Below are 26,772 nucleotides of genomic sequence, written 5' to 3' on the forward strand. Positions count from 1 at the left end.
GAACCTCTGTCCGCCCTCTTTGGCAGAATAAGAGTGACTTCTTATGCCAGAAATCATCGTCCAGCATTACTGGAGATTTTTTCATAATTTAAGCAGTGGCGGGGCTCAAACCTGGGACCGAGGTCCTTTTTATTACTAATCAAAGACGCTATACCTAGGCGACGTGTCTAGCCGTCCATTATTGTGAAAGTGTTGCCGTTGCAGGATTTTGTGCACGAACTGACCTCCCGATTATATCCAATAAATGTTCTATGGGGTTCACGTCGGACGATCTTGGTGGCTAAACCAGTCCAGAATGTCCTTCAAACAATCGTGAACCATTGAGGCCCGGTGACAAGGCTCACTGTTATCCATAAAAATTCATTATTTTTAAACATGATTTCCACGAATGACAGAAAACGGTTTCCAAGTAGCCTAACATAACAATATCCAGTCAATGATAGGTTCAGATGGACCAGAGAACCATTTTTCGTAAACGCAGCCCACACCATTATGGAGCCACCGTTATCTTGTAAAACGTACAATGCCTTATTCACAGTTCGATCATTGGCTTTGTAGGATCTCCGCCACGCTCGAATCCTACCGTCGTTTCTTACTAACTTAGATCTTGAGTCATATGACCATGCCACGGTTTTCCAGTCGTCTAGGATCCAACGGATATGGTCACAAGCCCAATATAAGTGCAGCAGACGATGTCGTGCTGTTACCAACGGCACTCACGTCTGTTTTCTGTTACCATAGCCCACTAACACCAAATTTTGCCGCACTGTGCTAACGAATAATTTGCAAGTACGCCCTTACATTGGTTTCTGCGGTTATTTCATGCAGTGTTGCTTGTCCATTAGCACTGTGTTGTCATAGGTAAGAGGTAATACTCGTAATTTGCTACTTTCCGCACACTCTTGACACTGTGTATCTCGGAATATTGAATTCCCTAACGATTACCGATTTGGACTGTTCCATGCGTCTAGCTCCAACTACCATTGTGCTTTCAACGTTTGTTAATTTCCGTCGTGCGGGCCATAATCACGTCGGAAACCTTTTCATGTGAATCACATGAGTACATATAACAGTTCCGCCAATACACTGCACTTTTATATCATGTGTACGCGATATTAGCACCATCTGTATGTGTTCATATCGCTGTATAATGATTTTGTCCACTTCAGTGTAATTTATAGGTATAAGTGACAATGTGGTAAGTAAAAGATTATGTAGATATGAGAGTTGTTTGCCTTGAACTGTACAAATAAAAGTTAAATGGTTTATTTATGATATGGCAATGGTCGCCGAAAGTGAACAAGAACTGTGTGTAGTCGAATACTTAATGAGATGGATTAAATGCTGCGTTATGAATTTAATATGTACATTAACTACACGAAAATGGAAGTAATGGTGTGCACAGACGTGAGAAATGTTGCACTGCTAAATGTTAGACTTGTGTAAGAGATTCTTGAAGAGATGGATGCGTACTGGTCTCTAAGGAGCATCATAGCTGTGGACGAGACATCATGAAAGATGTGGTAGCAATGATCAAATACTTTCAACAAATGGAAGCAGCTTATAAATCTTGAAACCAACAAGAGATTTACATAGAGTGCTGCTGGAGCTAATCCATATACTAGCGCGAAATGTGGACAGTGGGAAAAACACTAAAGAAACAATAAGTAGCCTTTGGAGTGCTATGTTACAAGTGAATAATTATTCATCTAGTCTTGCAAATAATCAGTAAGATGATTTGAAAAGTGGGAGCAGTTGGTCACACATTACGACGTCAGGTGTCACAGAAAAAATGTTCTTGTAGAAAGGATGGTGTAAGAAAAGAAAATAGTAGCAGGTCTATCGTAGACATTAGAATATTGCTAGTCTAGAAACCAGCAGTTATGTTGAAAAAGAGATGAAAGTTGCTTAGGGACAGGAATCGAGAACTCCACTGAATCAACCTTTACATTAGTGGTCGAAATATAAACATATTAACTTCGACCAAATTATTCTTTGTAGTTGTCAAGGTAATGCACGTAGAGTACGGACGGTATTAACTCAAATTACTACTGTTGACATAACGTGGAAGGATTCTTCTACTAATGTGAATATTTGTAGCCAGGGAAGTATGTTTGCAAACACATTATACGTTCTCTTTGGTTTGCAACATCTGAGACGTTCTGCAAAGCAGAATTTCGTCAAGATCGGTCCTAGTAAAGGTGATGAATACGTGATAATAGACATATATACCCTAATGAAAGAGATAAAATGTTGAATGAAATAACTATGTTCATAAATACTAAACTAGAAGAAAATGATGAGCTTATTATTCAATAGTAAAGCTGACAGCAGATCAGAGAGGATTTCAGTATGCAACCCTAAAAGACATGGATTACTTGTCTGGATGGTAGCAAAGGAGTTTTCAGTTCTAGCCTAAAATTGTTTCTTCTTGACAACTCATCTACTCCAAGGACGAATTTTTAGTTAAAAACTAGTAGTATTTGTAGCTTGAAAAGGAAAAGGACCAAGCTACATGAATAGTATTGAAAAGTAATACGCTGATAGTAGTTAAATACTGGACAGTCTGCTACTTTGTAATCCATAATTCACAGCATGCAGCTATGCTCACCTACCAGTCATTTGTATTTTGTTGGTAAACCGACTCGTTTTACATCATTTCGATAAAAATCATGCAAATAATATACGGAATACGTTAGTAACTGACGTGTATGAAAACACTTTCCAATAAGCAAATGAGTCCCGGGGATCTGCAGGACAGTTTTGCTCTTAGGTAACGAGATGATCATCAACGAAGTAACTTTTCCGAACTTATGGTCTGCGGGAGGATAGGCGGTGGTAAGAGCCGAGCAAGAGCTTGATTAAAGGTCTCACTCCAATCACCTGGACTGATTTACGGAAACGACCCTCTTGAAAGCGCGTTTTCTGCATTAACTCTGAACCTCGGTTCGGGATCTTTCATTTAGAGTCCAGCACATTTTTTTCTCTGTCTGGTGTCGAACGATTTTCGATTCACTGGGAAATGACGAGTCACTGAACCGTTAAGAACTTTTGATCTGTTACTGTCTATTTTGAAATATAGTTTACGAAAGTTTCCATAAGGACTACCTCGTATTTAAACACATCTTAATAGTCAGTTTCATTAGAAACCACCAGTTTTCGACACTGAATTTCAAGTATCTTTCACTGTAATACGTATTACTTAAAAGAAGCAGCCTGGATCAAAATGTTCTCCTCCTAAATGTAACGTGAAGCACGTGAATGCTGTCTTAAACTAAACCTGCTTTGTTGCAAACATTTAAATCGAGTTGACACATACGCTTCGTAGGAGTTCCATTGCTGGTACAGAAATAATTGGTAAAGTCCCTTACGGATTAAATCTCGCAATCAAAATTTAAGAAGGTTTATGTCTCTAATTCACACCAGGGAAAAAATTTTAATAATTCAGGAAGTGTCGTTAATAATGTATGCCCGCCGTTGAGTAAAAGGTGCGTTTTGAAAATATTTATGTCTTCGTTTCTAACTTATTTCCTTTTCCCTTATTCTGCATTTATAGTTTGCGTGATACACACTCTCTTTTAGAAATATCACGCTTTTCGCAAATACGAATACTACTAAAGAGGTGTTGATTTGATGTGTCTGCTAACCTTTTATACTAATTTCTTGAAGTATTTTCAAATTAAATAAACTTCTCTTGCATTTCTGGCTCTTTCAGCTTCAGTATATGCATAAACTGTAGGGTGAAGTACACAATACAGCGAAGTGCTCATCTCAAGGAATAAAAACTATACCACATGATTAAAAAAGGGCTCAAATGGCTCTGAGCACTATGGGACTTAACATCTGAGGTCATCAGTCCCCTAGAACTTAGAACTACTTAAACCTAACTAATCTTAGGACATCACACACATCCATGCCCAAGGCAGGATTCGAACCTGCGACCGTAGCGGCCGCGCGGTTCCAGACTGACGCACCTAGTACCGCTCGGCCACACTGACCACATGATTAGGCATAATGTTGTATGATATGTGCTGTAGATGGGGTTTTGAAATGGCTTGGTATGTAATATTTTCCTAGTTTGAGTACTTATTTTAGTGGTCATTGTGTCACAAGTAACTGTGTGTGAAATCCAGAGTGCCCTTTAGTGGTCTCGGTGACGATATGTGATAACCGCGGGACTTTGCTTTTGGCTTTCGCTACAATGGCGGTGGGTGTGAAAGCGACATTTAATTGCGCTTAGCTATTGCTGTGTGCAAGTTTACTCGTGACACAGTATCTAAACACGTTCAGGTCTTTGTAGAGGATGACAGGACCGATTGTCACGGAAGCCAAAATTGGGTGCACAGGTAAGTTTCATACGCTGCTACGTATCCTGTTCAGTAACCAATAACAAATGACATACACTTTCCGGTTGTGTTGGCTGTAACTGAGACGCCATCGTACGGAAATGGCTCACACTTTATTTTGATTTCTTTACTTGATCCTAACGGAATAATATCACAGGATTGCTCAGTTACTTCTCTGAAAGCTTCCAGTGCTCGTGGTTTTGAGTGTGCGCCGTGTTCTTTACAATTCCCCTAAGGTATAAATACTGAAAGGAAAATGGGATCGGGGGGAAGCGGAAGAGTGGGGAAGGTCAGGGGGTTAAATTCGGAGATGGAACTAGGTACTCTATAGCACTTCCTCTTCGTTACATGCATTTCACAGTGACGTATGATCGAGAAATAATTTCAGTTCAACCTGAAAGAAAGGAGCTAATCCATCGTTTTAAAAATTGTCATCGTTAAAAAGGTCGTTAAGTTAAAACGTGATAATGCGCAATACCTGAGTCTGTAGCCTAGGGCAAAGGACCCCGAAATGCAAGTGCAAATAGGAAGACTCTGGTCGAAGCTACCATCTTTTACGTATTGTCTAATGGTGTAATCAACTAAATTTGAGGGTGCGGATGATTTTTTACTGGAAAATAAAAAGAGGAAAATAAATCCTGAAGAAGAATTAGTACTGTTTGGCAGCGGTCTGGCATATACGCCAGGAACTGTTTAAGGGTGAAGGTATTTTAAACACAGAGACCATTGTCATTTCACCAGTGTATATCTGGACGCTGCACATGCCAGCTGCGACGTGAACTACAGATCTCATTATACAGCGTAAGTCACATTCCACTATCTGAACAACTACGACGGCCATTTCTTGATCACGAACATGTAAAAAAATAAAAAATAAAAAATAAAAATAAAAAATAAAAAAAGATGAAAGGATGAAGGGGTGACAGATGAGGGTGGACAGGAACCAAATCCAGGGCATGTTTCTTTACTGCCATCTAGTATGGAAAAATATAAATCATTTAGGAAGAGTACTACAGTATTGCACCAACCATTTAAGGAAATGGGTACACACTAGATGTACTCTCGATAACAAAACTGGGTAACAGATTTTGGAAATTTGCTGTGCAGGAAGTGGAGCATTAGAAGGAAGATGCAAGTACAAAATAGCAGGAAGAATTGGTCAAGGCACACGGCGTTTGAAATAAAAAAGCAGCTGTTAACATGTAGGTCCCGTGTGTGCACGACTAGTATCGATAGTATCTATGCCTCTCACCTGTTGCTGGGAGACCAGAGGAAGCTTCGCCGCCGGAGAGCGCATGCAAACGGCCACGGACGGCAATCTACGGATGACTGGCTCACAGCAGTGGTACCTGGAGGTCCGTGTTGGCTGTGGACGTGTGAGCGCTCGGCATTGGCCGAACATTGTCAGAAGGCGGCGCCCTCGCCTGGAGAGACTTACAGACGCCATCGCGCCGATTGGAAACTTGACTGTCATCCACCCAACCGTTGAAGGAAGCGTGCCTGCTTGGGGCACTGTTGCTTGCCAATGTATGAACTATGGTGAGACTTTTTCGTCACAGGTGTTTATTTTGGGCTTAACACCGTATCCTGGTTACTTCCGCACCTACTTGATACTGATGTCATTAGGCCAGTCTGGTGTTATGGGCTAAAGGCGTTGTGGCGAAAGTCCATCAAGAGCCATTACCTATTCACCACGTAAATTAGCAAAGTGGCTGTCTTTTGGTGCTCCTAAGAGGTGATTGCTGTTATATTATTTTGCAGAATACCTCTCCTGTTCTTATCTCACGTTTTCAATTGTTTTTATGATGTTGTTACTTTGCTACACACCTACTGTATAGCACACCTATAATTTGCCTGAATCACAAATTATCTAGTATCTTGCATTTTATGATAATGTTATTTACTTTACACTGTTCAGCCAGCACTTTATGACCACCTATCTTATAGCTGGTAAGTCTATCTCTGGCACGGATATCAGCGCAAGCAATGAGGCCTTGGTAGGCTGCTGGAGGAAGTAGAGACCACATCTTCATACGCAAATCACCAAATCACCTGACGCCACGTGCAATCATATCCCAGATGTGTTCAAATGGGCTGGCCGGAGTGGCCGAGCGGTTCTAGGCACTTCAGTCTGTAAGGCTCAAAAATGATTTTATATTTTCAGAGAATGTTTATTTACAAATGGTTCAAATGGCTCTAAGCACCATGAGACTTAACTAACATCTGAGGTCATCAGTCGCCTAGAACTTAGAACTAATTAAACCTAACTAACCTAAGGACATCACACACATCCATGCACGAGGCAGGAATCGAACCTGCGACCGTAGCGGTGGCTCGGTTCCAGACTGCAGCGCCTAGAACCGCACGGCCACTCCGGCCGGCCTGAAGCAGGTGCACCCTGACACGGGCATCTCGTCGAAGGCGATGAGAATCATGAGCAGCTTCGTGAACGACATTTTCGAGCGCATTGCGGCCGAGGCGTCTCGCCTGGCGCACTGCGACAAGCGCTCAACCATCACGTCCCTCGAGATCCAGACTTCTGTGCGGCTTTTGCTGCCTGACGAGCTGGCCAAGCACGCTGTGAGCGAGGGCACGAAGGCAGTGACCAAGTACGTATGTCTGGCTTGCAGTCATTCCTCAGCAGCTGAATGCTCGCATCGCCGGGAGGGGTGTTAGGTCGGTGGTCTTAATGTTCTGGCTGATCAGTGCATATGGTTCAAATGGCTCTCATATCTATGCGACTTAACATCCGAGGTCATCGGTCCTCTAGAAACTAGAACTACTTAAACCTAACTAGCCTAATAACATCACACACATCCATGCCCGAGGCAGGATGTTCTGGCTGATCAGTGCATATGGTTCAAATGGCTCTCAGCACTTTGCGACTTAACATCCGAGGTCATCGGTCCTCTAGAAACTAGAGCTACTTAAACCTAACTAGCCTAAGAACATCACACACATCCATGCCCGAGGCAGGATTCGAACCTGCGACCATAGCTGTCACGCGGTTCCAGACTGAAGCGCCTAGAACCACTCGGCCACAACGGCCGGCGATCAGTGCATATTTTTAGTATTTTCAGTGATCGTTAAACTTATATTACCTTTAAGTGTGCTGTTATTTAATTCTGTCAACATGTTTACTTAATGCAGATTTGTAATACGTCCATCAAAATAGATCTGTTTTGTTAAGACAGGTGGCTAGCTGATTGAATTAAATCAATGTTATTTATCAATTATTGTTGTTTGAATCATTGGCTGTCTGTTTATTATTTGTCAGTTGTTGGTTCTGTGATGTTGCTCTCTGGGTTTCACGATTTGCGACGTCCTAGCGCCCTCTGTTTAGAACGGCCACAGCTCGCGAGAGGAGACTCGGTCGGGGCAGTGACAGAGACTCGGTTGGCGGCAGTGACAGAGGGAAGACAGCGCACGAAGCATCGCGAGTAGTCAGCCGGCGCTTGGTGTACTGCGAGGACGCACGGTGTTGACATTCCGGCGCCTGGGTCTGGTGGCGAGCGGAACGGGAGTGCGGAAGCAGTCATCGGTGAACATGGGCTCGGTTTAAGAGTCGTGTCTATCTCGAACCATGAGGAGAGAGCCAGAGTTTACCATGGCGTGCGTGTTGACTGCGAGCTGCTGTACTAACTTTAAATGATGAGCCATTTTGTGATGGAACTTTTGGGTGCCATTGCTCCTTGTGGCCACTTTTTCACTAGTCATTCCTTACCCCACTTGGACTTGAGTCCGGGATACTTGGTATTGCAAGTCCATGTAACTGCGCTGGGCCCAGGTTCCGTTGCAATACAAGTGTGGCCGATATTCGGCGATTTCTTTTTTTATTATTATTGTAAATCTGTCAAATGGTCAATTCTGTGAATCGAAATTTATTCTCTGAATGAATCTTCAGCCGCAAGTTTAAACTGGAATTGCCAACTTCTTTTTGTTTGCAACTATAATAGTATCGATTTTGCGCCGTCGAACAGTGCTTTGGTATTTAATGTTGTGTGCGGATTTTCTGGTCATTATCACCTTGAGTTAGTTGCGGTTAATAAAGTTATCAAGTGAAATTTCACGTCATTAGAGATTGTTTAATGAACTATTGCTTTAATATTACTGCGGGTGTCGCACTATAACTTTAACATCTCTTCCTGCATTTGGTGCTACCCAGTGCTTGGCTGTTGGTTTTACTATTTTAGTGAACTGTGGACTAATTCTGGGTACGTGTGTTCTAGAAGCCGTTATTGGTGTGCGCACGCCCTCCTGCTTGTTGTTGTCCCTTGAGCTCTCGAGCACGGAATTCAGAAGCGCGGCCGATGTGAACGCCAAACGTCGAGAATATGCTGACTGCTGTGTAGATCTTTCAGGTTATCATAACATCATATTGCCGAATGTTTTCCATAATAGTTAATTCACATATTTAAGAGATCTTGCTATTTGAGTATTTTCTTTTGAAACCTAGTAGCTTCAACAAGTTGTTATTTTTCGTAGTTACAATGCCAGATTATTGATTAGTGAGTTCAGGTCTGTAGTTACATTAAAGTTATACTTGTGAAAAGTAATTTTTCATAATTTAAAGTTGGGGCTATAAGGCTGTTCTTCCATTTAAATTTTTTTAGATTATTGTCATTGCCTATATACAACTGAATAATCGGTGTAGATCGCCGCAATTTACGAATAACAATTAATCATTGTGTTGTTACCAGTGCTCTGTCTTAATTAAAGTGGTGAAAATAAATTTTTGTATCGTCATATGCGTTCAGCAGTCTACTCCAGCAGCCCATGTGCTCTAGTTACCAATCCCAGACCTTACCATTTTGAGAGGTGTCTTTTAACGTTTATGCAAATCTAAGTAACACCGTCTAAATGCGTCTTTTAATATAAGTTGAGGCTAATGTTTGTTCGGCCACTGCGCCACGACCACCTGTTGATACTTATGGACTCCTTGTACTGTTACCAAATGTAAGGTAAATCCTGAAGCACCTACACCTATTCTAAAGCTTTTTATATGTCCGCCAGCCGTTAATTTAGTAAATGCTTTCCTTTAAAAAGAGACAAGTAAAAGAAAAAAGTAAAAGATGTTCAAGTTCCTCTTTAGAAAAAGGATGAAATTAGATTTTGGCTATAATTTTAACTCTAGTATTTATGCTCTTAATTTGTAATTGTTCATTGTATTTTCATTGCAGCTGTTTACCTCACTGCGTATATGCTTTTTTTTTTTATTGGGCTGTAAGCTTTTAGCACAGTTGCTCAGAATCATTTTTGGAGCCGCTTGTACTTTGCGTACGAGTAACTTTAAGGCAATTAACTTACTGGTGAGAGGTGCCTTTAGGCCTTAAACCAACCTTCCACTTGGTATATTTTGTTAGGTTTGTACTGCGCCTACTTCTAACATTCAGTTATTTTCACTTGCTCATGAAGTACGTCTTTTATTTGGTCTTGAGCAAACTTTGCATTTATAAGTTTGTCATTTGATATCTTACAATTTCTATCTATGTAGCAAGCCGCAAATTTAACTATTTCTGTCTGCAACAATTCAAGATGTTACTTTGTTGTGGAAGACACTTGTACCGTGGCTTTAAGCTGTTTTATTTGGGTGTTTCTCCTTGTTTACTACCTGTGCAGCAGTTTGTTATTTGCCTCAAGCTTTTTCCCCACTGTCATATACTTGATGTATTTTTATCATTGTAAAGTTTTTGGTTTTTTATTTATTTTTAGTAAACTGCCTAAATACACTTAATTGTTGGCCCCAGTACGTTTCCTCTGCCAAACCAGCTCCCTACCACTTCATTCTAGTTATACACGTAGTTTCTAACTTCAATTCTTCAATTATTGTGTTAAACCTTTAACATACGATTATAGCTCTTAATGAGTTCAACTTCTCACTCGAGAAGATCGTACGCGAGACCTTCCAAGAGAACGAAGGGATTGAAATTGAAGGAAAGAGGCTGGCATACTTAGCCTATGCAGACGACATCTGTTTACTCTCTAGGTCGGAAGAGGAGTTGGAGCAAATGACCAAAGCACTAAAGGAGGCTGCCAGCGAATTTGGACTAAACATAAACGAAGCCAAGACAGAGTACCTCGTTATGACGCGTGGTCGTTGTCAGACTGCTGATCATCTACAATCACTGCAGGTTGGGGACCAGTCCTACAAGAGAGTGCAAGAATTCAAATACCTAGGGGAACTTTTAACTAAGAACTCGTCATGTGAAGCAGAGATCAATGTCAGAATACAAGCAGGAAACCGATCTTACCACAGCCTAGCACAACTGCTTCGGTACAGATATCTCTCGAGACAGTTCAAGATTCGACTGTACAAAACCCTGATCCAGCCTGTTGTTCTACACTCCTGGAAATGGAAAAAAGAACACATTGACACCGGTGTGTCAGACCCACCATACTTGCTCCGGACACTGCGAGAGGGCTGTACAAGCAATGATCACACGCACGGCACAGCGGACACACCAGGAACCGCGGTGTTGGCCGTCGAATGGCGCTAGCTGCGCAGCATTTGTGCACCGCCGCCGTCAGTGTCAGCCAGTTTGCCGTGGCATACGGAGCTCCATCGCAGTCTTTAACACTGGTAGCATGCCGCGACAGCGTGGACGTGAACCGTATGTGCAGTTGACGGACTTTGAGCGAGGGCGTATAGTGGGCATGCGGGAGGCCGGGTGGACGTACCGCCGAATTGCTCAACACGTGGGGCGTGAGGTCTCCACAGTACATCGATGTTGTCGCCAGTGGTCGGCGGAAGGTGCACGTGCCCGTCGACCTAGGACTGGACCGCAGCGACGCACGGATGCACGCCAAGACCGTAGGATCCTACGCAGTGCCGTAGGGGACCGCACCGCCACTTCCCAGCAAATTAGGGACACTGTTGCTCCTGGGGTATCGGCGAGGACCATTCGCAATCATCTCCATGAAGTTGGGCTACGGTCCCGCACACCGTTAGGCCGTCTTCCGCTCATGCCCCAACATCGTGCAGCCCGCCTCCAGTGGTGTCGCGACAGGCGTGAATGGAGGGACGAATGGAGACGTGTCGTCTTCAGCGATGAGAGTCGCTTCTGCCTTGGTGCCAATGATGGTCGTATGCGTGTTTGGCGCCGTGCAGGTGAGCGCCACAATCAGGACTGCATACGACCGAGGCACACAGGGCCAACACCCCGCATCATGGTATGGGGAGCGATCTCCTACACTGGCCGTACACCACTGGTGATCGTCGAGGGGACACTGAATAGTGCACGGTACATCCAAACCGTCATCGAACCCATCGTTCTACCATTCCTAGACCGGCAAGGGAACTTGCTGTTCCAACAGGACAATGCACGTCCGCATGTATCCCGTGCCACCCAACGTGCTCTAGAAGGTGTAAGTCAACTACCCTGGCCAGCAAGATCTCCGGATCTGTCCCCCATTGAGCATGTTTGGGACTGGATGAAGCGTCGTCTCACGCGGTCTGCACGTCCAGCACGAACGCTGGTCCAACTGAGGCGCCAGGTGGAAATGGCATGGCAAGCCGTTCCACAGGACTACATCCAGCATGTCTACGATCGTCTCCATGGGAGAATAGCAGCCTGCATTGCTGCGAAAGGTGGATATACACTGTACTAGTGCCGACATTGTGCATGCTCTGTTGCCTGTGTCTATGTGCCTGTGGTTCTTTCAGTGTGATCATGTGATGTATCTGACCCCAGGAATGTGTCAATAAAGTTTCCCCTTCCTGGGACAATGAATTCACGGTGTTCTTATTTCAATTTCCAGGAGTGTATATGGCTGTGAGACATGGAGTATCCGGAAACAGGACTTCCATAAGCTCCTTGTTTTTGAGAGAAAAGTGCTTCGGAAGATCTTCGGCCCGTTTCTGGATGCAGATACAGGGGAATGGAGGATCAGATACAACCCAGAGCTTGAGGAACTATACCAGCAGCCCAACATAGCAGGAACTGTCAAAGCCAAACGAACGCAGTGGGCCGGCCATGTGGCCCGGATGGAGGATCACAGACGGCCTCGGAAGCTCCTGTATATCACACCTTCAGGAAATAGAGCGCCAGGGAGACCCAAGAAGCGTTGGAGGGATGGACTCCATGAAGATTCAAACCAAGTGTCAGTAGATGTGAACGGATGGCGGATAGCAGCAATGGACAGAATACAGTGGAGGAGATGCGTGCGGTCCACTGGGCCTGATCACGTAGTAGTAGTAGTAGTAATGAGTGCATTATGATAGCATTTTAAATCTTTAAATTCTGTGAATAATTGTGTGAAATATTGAAAATTTAACTTTTTGTTAGCTCAGGAAAAAGGCAACCTGCAACGTTGATTGTATAATTTGATGACAGACTAAAGGCCGAAATACTAAATGTCTTTTTCCAAAGCTGTTTCACAGAGGAATACTGCACTGTAGTTCCTTTTCTAGATTGTCGCGCAGATGAAAAAATAATAGATATCGAAATAGACGACAGAGGGATAGAGAAACAGTTAAAATCGCTCAAAAGAGGAAAGGCCGCTGGACCTGATGGGATACCAGTTCGATTTTACACAGAGTACGCGAAGGAACTTGCCCCCATTCTTGCAGCGGCGTACCGTAGATCTCTTGAAGAGCGTAGTGTTCCAAAGCATTGGAAAAGGACACAGGTCATCCCAGTTTTCAAGAAGGGACGTCGAACAGGTGTGCAGAACTATAGACCTATATCTCTAACGTCGATCAGTTGTAGAATTTTGGAACACGTATTATGTTCGAGTATAATGACTTTTCTGGAGACTAGAAATCTACTCTGTAGGAATCAGCATGGGTTTCGAAAAAGACGGTCGTGTGAAACCCAGCTCGCGCTATTCGTCCACGAGACTCACAGGGCCATAGACACGGGTTCCCAGGTAGATGCCGTGTTTCTTGACTTCCGCAACGCGTCGATACAGTTCCCCACAGTCGTTTAATGAACAAAGTAAGAGCATATGGACAATCAGACCAATTGTGTGATTGGATTTAAGAGTTCCTAGATAACAGAACGCAGCATGTCATTCTCAATGGAGAGAAGTCTTCCGAAGTAAGAGTGATTTCAGGTGTGCCGCAGGGGAGTGTCATAGGATCGTTGCTATTCACAATATACATAAATGACCTTGTGGATGACATCGGAAGTTCACTGAGGCTTTTTGCAGATGATGCTGTGGTGTATCGAGAGGTTGTAACAATGGAAAATTGTTCTGAAATCGCGGGTTCGATTCCCGGCGGGGTCAGGGATTTTCTCTGCCTCGTGATGACTTGGTGTTGTGTGCTGTCCTTAGGTTAGTTAGGTTTAAGTAGTTCTAAGTTCTAGGGGACTGATGACCATAGATGTTAAGTCCCATAGTGCTCAGAGCCATTTGAACCATTTTGTACTGAAATGCAGGAGGATCTGCAGCGAATTGACGCATGGTGCAGGGAATGGCAATTGAATCTCAATGTACACAAGTGTAATGTGCTGCGAATACATAGAAAGATAGATCCCTTATCATTTGGCTACAAAATAGCAGGTCAGCAACTGGAAGCAGTTAATTCCATAAATTATCTGGGAGTACGCATTAGGAGTGATTTAAAATGGAATGATCATATAAAGTTGATTGTCGGTAAAGCAGGTGCCAGACTGAGATTCATTGGAAATGCAATCCGAAAACAAAGGAAGTAGGTTACAGTACGCTTGTTCGCCCACTGCTTGAATACTGCTCAGCAGTGTGGGATCCGTACCAGATAGGGTTGATTGAAGAGATAGAGAAGATCCAACGGAGAGCAGCGCGCTTCGCACAGGATCATTTAGTAATCGCGAAAGCATTACGGAGATGATAGATAAACTCCAGTGGAAGACTCTGCAGGAGAGACGCTCAGTAGCTCGGTACGGGCTTTTGTTAAAGTTTCGAGAACATACCTTCACCGAAGAGTCAAGCAGTATATTGCTCCCTCCTACGTATATCTCGCGAAGAGACCATGAGGATAAAATCAGAGAGATTAGAGCCCGCACAGAAGCATACCGACAATCCTTTTTTCCACGAGCAATACAAGGGAGAACCGATAGAGGTACTCAGGGTACCCTCCGCCACACACCGTCAGGTGGCTTGCGGAGTATGGATGTAGATGTAGATATAGATAACGTGCGTGGGTTGGATGTTTAATTATACAGGTAATAGCGAGGTGAGGAACTGTGTTGCATTGACCGCCGGACAGAGCGCGCTTACCTGGGCGCCGACCTTGCCCTTCCGCAGACGCGGCAGGTCGGTGAAGCACGAGGTGCAGTTCCAGCGCGGGTCCTGCGTGAGGTCGCGGTTGAAGTCGAAGTCGTTGATCTGGTTTTTCTCCAGCGAGCGTAAGTTCCACGGGAGGTCGTTGTGGCTGCGGAGAGAAAGAAAAAGAGTGAACGCAGGGAGAAGAAGAAGTTGTGGGAGGGAAATGGCGCGGGGCCTGGGGGGATATTGGGCCGGAATTGGCTGGCCGCCAAGCGCGGCGCCGTCTGCGCAACGGCCCCGTCTGCACTGCCTGCTGGCTGCTTTATCGTAAGCGCCGGCGTTACGGGCGAACGGCGCGGTCCGGTCCAACGTCACTACCCACTGTGTCACCTCTGGCCTCTTAAACAATTTGCGAGCGCGGAGGTGAGAGGGGTACCAGGATTCCGTATATTCTTTTCTTGTTATATTTGTCATTTACACTGATTGGCCGAAAATGATGGGAAGTCAGTGGCTGCGATGTCCGGTGTGTGGTACTTCGCCTCCCTACGGAGGTAAATTCCTGACACTACTTACTGAATATGGCGGGGATCCGACTCGCAGCAGACCGTAGATCACCAAGTACGACTCTACCAGGGCGACGTGACGTCCGGTCGTGAAATACTTGTGCTCGTCCGGTGCGACTTTTCTGTCATCAGCGTTCTCAATGGTATTACGCAGCCCACCACGAATACCCTCCCGCCACTTCCCCACCCGTCTCCTCCCGCCCATCTATGCCAACCTCCTCGTCTCAGAGCCCCACTAACACCGAACATCCTCAATTATTTGTCGGCTACATTCCAATGTCTTTATTCCCGTGTGCAGTTCTCTCAACTACCATGGAAGCTATTCCTTGCTGTCTTAACACTTATCCTATCATACTCCTCGTTCTTGTTAATGTTTACCATATCTTCCTTCTCTCCCTGATTCTGCGGAGAGCCTCCTCATTACACCAGATTTTCAACATCCTTCTCGAGTACCACATCTCAAACTCTTCGACTCTTTTTCTCCAACTAAGGCCGATGTTTTATAGTTATAGACCTTTTTCGGCCAGGTATGCCCTCTCTGGATGCACTACTTTCCTCTTTATGTCCTCCTTACTTCGTCTGACATATGTAATTCTGCTTCCAAGGGAGCAAATTTCTTCGATTAATCCGTGGTAGCGCATTTTGATTTTCAGTTCATCGCTAATCTCACTTCTACCGTTTTCTTGGTTCAAATGGCTCTGAGCACTATGGGACTTAACATCTATGCTCATTAGTCCCCTGGAACTTAGAACTACTTAAACCTAACTAACCTAAGGACATCACACAACACCCAGTCATCACGAGGCAGAGAAAATCCCTGACCCCGCCGGGGACTGAACCCGGGAACCCGGGCGCGGGAAGCGAGAACGCTACAGCACGACCACGAGCTGCGGACACCGTTTCCGTCATGCAGGGTACCACAGCGGCGAATTTTCTTAAGGACAGCGCCATGGTTCCACCTTAGCTGTTGCTTAATTAACATCTACGTGTCCAGAATAAAATTTCATTCTGGAAACATCCCCCAGGCTGTGGAAAAGCCATGTCTCCGCTATATCCTTTCTTCCAGTTGTGCTACTTCTGCAAGTTTCTCAGGAGAGCTTCTGTGACGTTTGGAAGGTAGGAGTCGAGGTACTGGCGGAATTAAAGCTGTGAGGACGGGTCGTGAGTCGTGCTTGGGTAGCTCAGTTGGTAGAGCACTTGTCCGCGGAAGGCAAAGGTCCCGAGTTCCAGTCTCGGTCCGGCAAACAGTTTTAATCTGCCAGGAAGCTTCGGGCGTGTCCGAAAGAACAGACACCACACCTTCATATAACTAATTTGCCCCGATGGGCAGTAAATCCACAACCTTCAGTGCTGATTTACGTTCGACCTCCAGCGAGAATCTAAAATTACCGAGCATGGACGACATGGACGGTGAGTGCCTGTAAGTGGGGGTAGGTGGATGTATGGCTCAGCCAGATTGGGGATTGGTGGGTGTATGGCTCAGCCGGAGTGTGCCGACATTGTCCGCGCATTTGCGATAAACACTGTGTCTTAGTGGCGCTAATGTTAACGCAAGTGCCTAATAAACAGGAGATCCTGTTTTCACATGGCGATTCCGCATAAAGTCCCGATGTAGTTCGTATCATTAGTTTCTTCCCTTTCCTTTTCTTTCTCCCCATCCACCTTCAATTTAGATCACGATTGACTAACTTCTCGTTCCCAGAATGAGATCTTCACTCTGCAGCGGAGTGTGCGCTGATATGAAACTTCCTGGCAGACTAAAACTGTGTGCCGTACCGAGACTCGAACTCGGGACCGAGTTCGAGTCTCGGTCCGGCACACAGTTTTAATCTGCCAGGAAGTTTCTTAACTTCTCGTTACCTATAGTAGTTGTAATGACCGGTAAAGCCAATCGTGAAGATCGTAACGAAGGAAATACTTGTTAATTAAGCTGATACGTTCTGATATGAGCGGCGATACTGTACCTTTTGATCTGGAGCCCCGAATTCACGAGTAAGCTTCGATATGATGAGACTCATTACCTTACATGCGTGTCGGTTAACTCACTCATCCTCGCTAAACAGCCGTCTACACTCGCGGATCTAGGAGCACGCTTTCCGTGCATTTTGGCGAATCAGTTTACATTTCTCCTAATAGAGATTTGCTGTTATACCAACGCTCCTAAAATTTGATTTAGAATGATTCATCATCATTGTGAATCATCAGGCATGTGAATTGTCCTGTCATATGATCAAGAAATTTCGTCAATTTTTTTCGTGCTATTGGCTTATATTACTACGTCTTTGCAATTCTCTTATTGTCTATTCGTTCAGTACATTCTTTCCATTTTACATTACTGTTTGTGAAAACTGCAACGTCTGTATGGGATATTCTCAGTGAATTCACAATATAAGTGTATAGAAGAATGGAACCAAAACAAGCAGTTAAGACTGTACAGAGGTGATGAGCATGTAGACGGAGCAGCGCCAGCTTTTGTGTGACCGGACGTATCAGCGTTACGCCATGCTCAGTCGGTGCAGAGTCCATAAAGCGGAAACTTGCAAGCAAGTGGAGGTAAGCCTTGTCGATGTCATAGGGCGCAATATCAGCATGCGAGTGAGTTCTAACGGACCGGAATAATTGGTTTCCGGGAAATGGATTTGTCTAACTGTGACATTACGGCTCGTAAGGGGCGGTGGTGCTTGTGTAGAACCAATAGGTAGGAGACGGTCGTATACATAGTGTGAGCAAAACGGGGAATTGGCGCCGTTTTGAAGTAAACAGAAGTACACATTCAGCCGAAAATTATGAACTCTTTATTACGCTACTGGTTTGAGCCTCATGCTACATCATTACCATGCTACTGTATAAACAACAATATAATCAAGTATAACAACTAACAATAAAAAAGAGGACAATTACCTGATGAACAGAAAAGTAGATATAAGAATCAATTAATATACTTGGGGGCTTAAAGGAAAATCATTGCCAAAATTTAATCTAAGCAAGGTGTTTCACCAGTGTTTAACAATCAGTAATATTAAAGTGGCATCGATATACAATAATTAAAAGTAATAGCAAACAGTTATACATTGCACCCAAGGCATATAAAAAGTATAGAATAACAAGTACCGCTACATATCAGTTGTAAGTCAACAGACGGAACATGACAATCTCCAATAATATATGGCGTTTCATCTACTTAATAATAAAATAATCTGTAACGGTCTGTCAGAGGTAACTGTAACGAACTTCCACTACGTAAAAATAACTAAGACACATGTAAAAGGTAAAATAATAGGAAAAATCACGAATAAAATCATAACTAGGTAAACAGCATTTTCATTTAGTGGTAAAACCATGTGTGGGCAGGTAAGTACTAAATCAATTTAAAATTTATTCTAGATGAAGCTGCTAATCCATGAGTAGCAATTAAAAACATTACATAACATAACTTAGGAAGAAAGAAGGAAAATGAAGCAGGTAAGTAGAATAAAAGAGTAAACTAAGAAGAAGAAAGCGAATTAATCCTTGTAAATTAAAGAGGAAACCTATGTCGAAAACAAGGCAACCTTGAAGTAGGATAAATATCCACTACTGATAATGTCCAACGTAGAAAGTAATAACGTCTTCTATATGGATTCATGGGTAAATAATTACAGATATCGATAGTAAAACGATAGCAATGAATAAGACTATAAACTGGTAAATACTGGATGAAACTCTATATAATAATTTACAATTGTATCTATAGAGAAGTATCATGAAGAGCAATGTGAGACAGTCGTTTCCAGAATGAGAAACGTAAAACGTGCACGTAATCGTACGTCGAAACAAATCTGTAAAAATCATGCTACGTGCATCACGGAGAATCAAAATCAAAAATGTTTCGTTACAACGTATGAATATGTCATCATGTAAAACGCAATAGTTGCAACGAATTATATGATGAGAAACAGCAAGGAAGGAACGAAAGGCTACATTTATGTCGTGCTGTATCAACAATTACAGAAAAATTTGCTTGTGTGGATATGTCATCATTTGAAATGCAATAGATGTAACCATATACATGAAGAGAAACAGCTAGGAAAGAACTAAAGAGACCATCTATGTCGTGTTGTGTCAACAATGAAAACCTTTACAAGACTCTAAACATAGTATGACTAAAACGCATGAAATACTAATAATGCAAACAATGTGACTCAAAACCCACATGAAATTAAAAGAAAAATAACATGTATAGTAATATAGTAACATGATAGAAATTATGCACAAAAGTATGCAGTGGGTAAGTTTAGATAAAGGGAATAGTAATTATGTATGAACAAAGAAGAAACGTAAAATCAATTAGGAAACTGTCCATGAGCAGGAAGAGCCTTAAATCCAATCCATCAAAAATAATAAAATGAATGATTTATACATAATAATATAGCCAAATATATATATAACCAAATAGATAACCACCGTCTTGTTCGAAAGGCCGAAACTGATGGAACCGCTTGGTTATTTCTACTGGCTCGACGCTGTAATACCTCGCCTTGTGTCGGCATGTCTCCTCCGACGGTTCGACGCCGTCTGCTGAGGAATGGACAGATGGCACGCACGCCATTGCGTCAGCTTCGCTTGAGTACTAATCACCGATGCCTCAGACAGGTAGGGGCACAAGAACGTTGTCACTGGCGTGCTGAGTGGCAAACCTTATGTGTTCGAACTGGTCCCACTTCAGCTTGTCCTACAGTGATGACTGGCGACGTGTTATACATAACCGTGGTGAAGGCAACATGGCAGACTGCAATGTTCAACGGTACAGCGGGCAAACACCAAGTGCAATGGTTTAGGGAAGCAACCACTCCACCAGGGAAGTTCTAGATTCCCAGACCCAGCCCCTTCTGCAGGCCACCCCATAAGCCACATGTCAGCAGGACAATGCTCATTCACATGTGGCGAAGAATGTGCAATCCTTCCTCGAGGAACCACTAGTACCATCTCTTTTCTGGCCTACATCTTCGCCTAACGTGTCGCCCATCGATCATGTCTGGCATATAGTCGGTCGGCAGTTTTCTCTGGTTCTCCTGCTACCACTGTCGATGCTTTGTGGATGCATGGACAGACCGTGTCGCAATGCGTTCCGCAGCAGCATATCAAGGCCTCTCTGATTTCATACCGCGACAACTACAGAGACCGATAGCAGCCCGTGGGCTATAATGACAATGAGCATCCACGGTTCTGTAATGATAATCATTTCTGAATCAGTGGAATGAATTTCATTGTGATCAAATGTCTCTTTCTGGATGCTGTAATTTTCAAAAACTGTAGTTCCTTATTTCATAGTCTACCATTTATGTTGAAAATTTCTTACTCCTTATCCCCTACAGTTACTTCCTTCTTTGTCGAAGAGCGTAAAGATTAGCGCAGGATTTAATTCTGGGAGCGAAGCTTATAGTTGTATATCCACCATGGTCCACACCTCGCCACGCGTTTGTCACGCATTTGAAGAACGTTCCCCTCCCCCATTGTGTCACTTCAAGGAAAACGGATTGACAATACTAAGACAATCACAGCCATGAAAAAGAATAAACGAGTACGTCTAACAAGTAGATTTGGAATAAATGAAATGCATAAACATGTCCTAAAGATTAAGATCATTTCGTCTTCAACCTAGACTAGCTGATTATTTCGTCGCGACTAGGTTTTTTTCATTTTTCAAGTGATACGAGTTTTACATATTTAGGTCCTTTTCTAAACACTGCAAACCATCTTTCGCGTGTATGTGACAAGTATTCGATTAGAGTAGGCAGACGAGTTCATTGTATGGGTGAACATAACCAGAAGGAATGGTGTTATCATATCGTTTCCATGTGCTACAGGCGTCTCCAAACTTTTAAGGCCGCGGGCCACATTGACTCCTCCACGAAGTCATAAGGGCCAAGATCTTCCTAGTGGGATTAAAGCACCCTAGCACTCCATGATCACCTTAATGTAAGGCTAAAGGAAAGATGAAATCTCAAAAATCTAAGGTTGTGGGAACAGCTAGCACTGAAACGAACTACGATTTTTATTTAATTACATAAATTTGAGTGGTGGACGTACGTGACCGAAATTCTGGCGTATTTTATTCTGGCGAATTTCACTGACAAAAAAGTATGTCACTGCACGTTCTTCACGAAAGCGTCCTGCAAGTTAACGTAATCTCAAAATCATTGTTAGCAACACTATTATTGCAAGACGTAACAGAGGTAGAGTATGTCGACGCATTGTTATTTCAAGCGGCGCAACAAGAAGTTTAGTTATATAGTCTTGTAGCGAGTAGCAGAGCCAGACGCATATATTTGATAGCTCTGTTGCGTGATTGTGTCTGTGTTGCGAATGTCTCACGAGTTTTTTAGTGTTTTATGCGTTGTACTAGTAGGTGAGACGACGAAGTGTGGGACAATTCAAGTTTGAATTCGAAGAGACAAGGAAAATCTGAAAATCGGAGAATGGTCTGTCTGTTTATTGTGGATAGCCACTAGTTTAACCGTGACCTTTCGCTTTGTAAAGATAGAGCTCCAACAATGTAGCGGTGTATTGGCCGCGATAGGCCTCCAAACTCAATTGTTGGCAGTATAGGTACCACCTCAAATATTTGGCGGGCCGGATACCGGGGATGTCCGGCCAGCTAACGCGAGCCGGTTTGTCGGCCCTCGCGGGCCGGTTTCGGCCCGCGGGCCGTAGTTTGGAGACCCCTGTGCTAGATAAACATGAAAACGTTGCTATACAACGATCGCGTGTTTTCTGCCCTCAGATCAAGATCCGCAAAACCTTCAAACTGCCTACGAGCACCTCTATTTTTACGGCGGAGACAGTGGCAGTTTTGGAAACACTTAAGTTGGTCTCTAGCACTTCGTTCCCCAAGATATTGATAGTATCTGACTCGCAAAGCGTTCTTAAAAACATTCAGTACAGTCAATGGAACAAAACAACCAGCAGTTATATCTTGGATGTGATGTCGGAATATATTCGCAGCACACGCACGGGCAGGACGATCCATTTGTTGTGGGTACCTTCCCATTCTGGTATCCTCTATAATGATGAAATTGATGCATTAGCCAAACAAGCGGCAACCTTAGGCACCGTCCTGGATCTGCACCTTCCTTATACAGACTACTTACGTGAAGTCAAGGATGACGCAAGACAACAATGGCAGGAAATTTGGAACGTTTCTCGACAGACAAAAGGCGGTTATTACGCAGTGCTACAACCTCGGATTCCTTCGCAGCCGTGGTTCATGAGGACACATCTGGGACGATCCACGATTTCTACCATCATAAGACTCCGCTTCAATCATGCCTCTTTCCCACATCTACATCGGACCAACGTTTACAGTTCGCCAGCATGCGAGTGTGATCCTGAGTCGGAAGCTGATGTCAACCACATCTTATTTATGTGCCCCAAATTTGACCGTGAACGGTTGGTCTTTCTGAAGACATTGCTGAGTATGGGCTACCGTCTTCCTCAATCAGCTTCTTCTCTTTTGTGTACTAAAGACGTTTGTCTATATAAAGTGATAGTTCACTTCATCAAGAGTACTGGTTACAATCTGTAGGTTTTAATGGTGTACGTAAATTATAAATGTCTTGCTGATGAAGAAATTTCAGAATTGGTGTGAATTGTAAGCCAAGACACTTTTAATTATTTTCCAATGGAATTCAATTTTTAAAACATTATATACAAAACTGTAACAGTTAAGTTTTTTATTCTTGTAAACATGCATTTCTGTATTTGTTTATTCAATTATGTGTACATTGTCACTATGTGTTGCCGATGGCTAAATTGAGTATACACTCAAAGGCCAAATAAACAAAAAAAAAAAAAAAAAAAAAGATCGCGTGCCTAATATAACGTAGGAACAGGCAGTATTGCTCACTCTGAGAGGTGGTAGTAACATAGTCGGAGATTATCACTCTCGGCGAAGTTTGATCAGGCTACGAAAGAACATTTAATCAAGGCACATGCGTCGCAACAACGAGGAAAACGCTTGGTTCACTATCCGTTAGATGATGTTCAGAATGAATTTATGGCAAAAACTGGAGACTTTGCTTGCCAAAATATTTTAACAGAGGTAAAACGTAATGAATACATATGTTCTGCTTTTGCTTCTTTAAATGCGATTCTCGATAAAAGCCAAACAGAGCAAAATGCTTTTATACTGCTCTGCGTTCCCATCGCTGAAGGAAACCAGTAGAGAATTAAAGAGTGTTCTCTCGACTTTATTGAGGGTGACCTGAAGACTGGTCAATCAGTCGCTAAAATGTGCTGTGAGCTTACGGCTTACAGCTTCCATACTGTCGGTAGTCATTCATAAAATCTTTGTTGTGTCTACGTTACAGAATTGAGCACATATAGTCGCTTTTATGAACTGTTTCGGAAACAATTTTTTTTGAAAGTTTTATGCACAAACGTGGAAAGTTTTAAATAAAAATATTGGAACATCGGTTCACGGGCTATAGGAACCGAGATGGTCTGTGTGGACAGATTCTGTCCGTCCATTTGCTATGCATTTTCCAAGATTACAGAGGACGTTTGGACTCGCTTTTAATTTTAATTTTCCTGCGGAGGCAGGCATTGAACTGAAGGGCATTCGGAAGTATTTGAAATCATTTAATTGTTTCTTGATATCTACAGTGTAATGCAATTAACATAAGTAACGTTGTGCTTCGAACGAGGAAAACCACAAAGGATGTTATAAGTGCCAATGTTAAGAGTCCAGTGCAAGAATTAAATAAATTGATAAATATTAGGGATATTATTTACGCAGAAAATTGCAAGGTATCAGGAAATACTAGAATATCACCTGACTTGAATGTAACAATTTGTGGTACGGAGAAACAGGAAGGCAAAAGACAGCGCTTTTTAGATGAAACAGCAAAAGGAGATTGAATCAGAATAGAGCTGAGAGTTTCAAATAAATATTTTTTTTTGTTATAAGATATGCTGCCACAGGCACATGAAAATCGTACACTGTCAAAGCGCGTAGGAAACATGGTATCTTTGTAGAGCGTAAATGTTAACGAGCATGATTTGAAAGAAGATTCATGCAGGTAAGTTTGGGTTTCACCCACTTCCCCATCTACACCGTCTCAATGCTTTTCATAAGTGCAATTTTAATAATATGTTTCCAAATATAATGATATCCTTCCGGATTTTCTGAAGTCTAACTGTTACTGTTGCTCAGGTAGAGCAGTCATTCAGCGATCTTGCAAGAGTTCAGAATTGTTTGAGAATTGTAATGGGACAAGAGCGACTTGTCGGGTTAGCTATGGTTGCAATAGAGTACGAGTTAGTCCGCTCTTAAGATTATAACGGAATTAGAAAAGAATTCGCTTGTAGCAAACCTAGAAAGAAAGCATAATTTATGAAGTATCGCATTTATGTGGACTAACGAACATGAAATGTTTCTTAAAACAAGGCACTATGACTTTTTACATGAAAAGTTTATGATTTACACAGTAAACTAAAATTTAAAATAAAATATTCTGGGGGAGGAGAGTGGCCTAAGAGCGCTTACCCAGAACCGAAAAACACTGGCGCCGGCAGTGACAGAGCGACCACAGGTCCAGCGTATCCGGTGGAATTCCCGTTCAAGACTGTATTGATGGATTCCGCAGGGAGCTGCCATTTCAGTATCCTAATGTCACGATACGTTCACCACTAGACTCACAAGGGGAGGCCGCCAATTGTGAAATTCAGATTCGATTCGTACTGCGCATAATAAAAGCTCATGGCCAGAGGTGTAACGTGGCAAAGCACCAAGATGCACTTCTCAGCCGTTGTCGAGAAAAATCGACGGTTAAAAGAAACCGTTGAGGTGAAATACTCTCTACGATTAATACTCTTCTACAGCGTCGTGGCAAAACGGTAAGCGCTCGGGTTCGTAATCCGAAAGTCGCCGGATCAAATCTCGCGCCATGCAATTTTTTTTATTATTAGTTTTTTGTAATTCAAATATATATACTATTAATGAATTGCTTATGCATGTTGGTGAAGGCGGATCGCTCTCCAATTGTACCGCCTCCATTTTTCCGTTTTTTTAACGGGGTGTACCAAAGCTCTCCCGTCCGCACTGATTTTCGACGATGTTATAAGTTGCGCTAGGGACCGCATCTACCTTCTTTCGAAAGTTAGCAGGCAACTACGCTGTTATGCGGCGGCTCGTTTCGGCCCATTCAACATCTGTCCTTCACGTGTAACGAGCGAGTAACGGAGTTTATATTTCATACCTGCCACAGCGAATATGTGTTCGTGGGGTCTCTATTCTAATTCGAACGTTTGACTTACGCTATACGTATTCGTTTCGGAATATCGTTTCTACGTCTTCCGTTAACTATACGTGGTTAACATTATGAAGAAAATTAATAACATTTGTGAAATACAACTTTGTTTGCGGAAAACATAATGATGTTCAAAGTCGCCAGTTTTTCAACGACAAACGACTTTCAACAACTTATTATATGCATAATTGTTGCAAATGATTGCCGGGATATATATATATATATATATATATATATATATATATATATATATATATATTTGAATTAGAAAAAAAATACTAAAAAACGTTTGCATGGTGCAAGATTCGATCCAGCGACCTTCGGATTACAAACCCGAGCGCTTACCGCTGCGCCACGACGCTATTGAAAATCACTCATCGTAGAGAGTATTTCACGGCAACGGTTTCTTTTAACTGTCGATTTTCTCGACAACGGCTGAGAAGTGCATCTTGGTGCTTTGCCACATTACACCTCTGGCCATGAGCTTTTATTATGCGCAGTATGAATCGAATCTGAATTTCACAATTGGCGGCCTCCCCTTGTCAGACAAAATAAACAAATTGTTTAAAACAGAAGGGCCCTTCATTGGATGATAAACGACCGAGTTATTTTGCCGTTCTTCTGCTGTTCTTGCAACAGGAAGGTGATGTGTTGTTCCAGCAGGATAATGCTCGCCCACACACTGCCCGTGAAACTCAACATGCAGTGCAAGACATGCAACAACTTCCCTCGCCGGAACGATCTCCCATGTGGGGCATGATGGGACGAGAAATGACTCCCACGACTTGTCAAGCAGCAACTCTTACAGAATTATGTGGACAGGCAGAGCGGGCGTGGCACAACTTATCACAGGGCAGCATTCGCCATCTGTACGATCGACTGGATGCCACAGTCTGCTCTTGCATTGACACCTGTGGAGGCTACACCACGTACTAATGTAGGTGTTTCAGCATGAATCGATACCTAGTACCTCAAAACTGCTTCTGTTATTCATCTGCAAATGTAATCATTTCATGCACTCCATAGGTACTGTTGTAACAATAAATCCTGAGTGAATTGGAAACCTCTAAACGCGTGAACTACTCTCTTATCCGCCAGTGTTATAATTCACTGCCACATGTAGCACGTCTAATGACACCTTGATGACAGCTTTGGCATTTTTTATAGGAAACTTATTAATTTTGAAAGTAATTGATGAAATGTGTAATTTTCTTTTGGGGTGTAACAACATTAGGTACGTACTGAGAGCTGGTCTGTATCCCTTCCAGGAACACCAAAGGTGAACGAGAGTTGTAGCCTATCGTACCCAGACCATAAGGCCTAGAGTAGGGCCAGTGTGTGTTGGATTAATGCACCCTATGAGACAACACTCACCAGGTCTACGTC

The 26,772-nt window shown here is 43.1% G+C and overlaps 1 protein-coding gene across 1 annotated transcript in view; it reads right to left on the reverse strand.

Moving 5' to 3' along the window:
• The window catches only part of LOC126195027 (dipeptidase 1-like), a 397,993-nt gene that overhangs the window by 299,969 nt on the left and 71,252 nt on the right, over positions 1-26,772 (reverse strand). Inside the window, exon 3 of the mRNA XM_049933467.1 lies at positions 14,547-14,700. Within this exon, the coding sequence (XP_049789424.1) occupies positions 14,547-14,700 (154 nt within the window). The remainder of the gene's footprint in view (positions 1-14,546; positions 14,701-26,772) is intronic.

This window comes from Schistocerca nitens, chromosome 7 (genome assembly GCF_023898315.1).
Source record: "Schistocerca nitens isolate TAMUIC-IGC-003100 chromosome 7, iqSchNite1.1, whole genome shotgun sequence".
Taxonomy (NCBI): Eukaryota; Metazoa; Arthropoda; class Insecta; order Orthoptera; family Acrididae; genus Schistocerca; species Schistocerca nitens.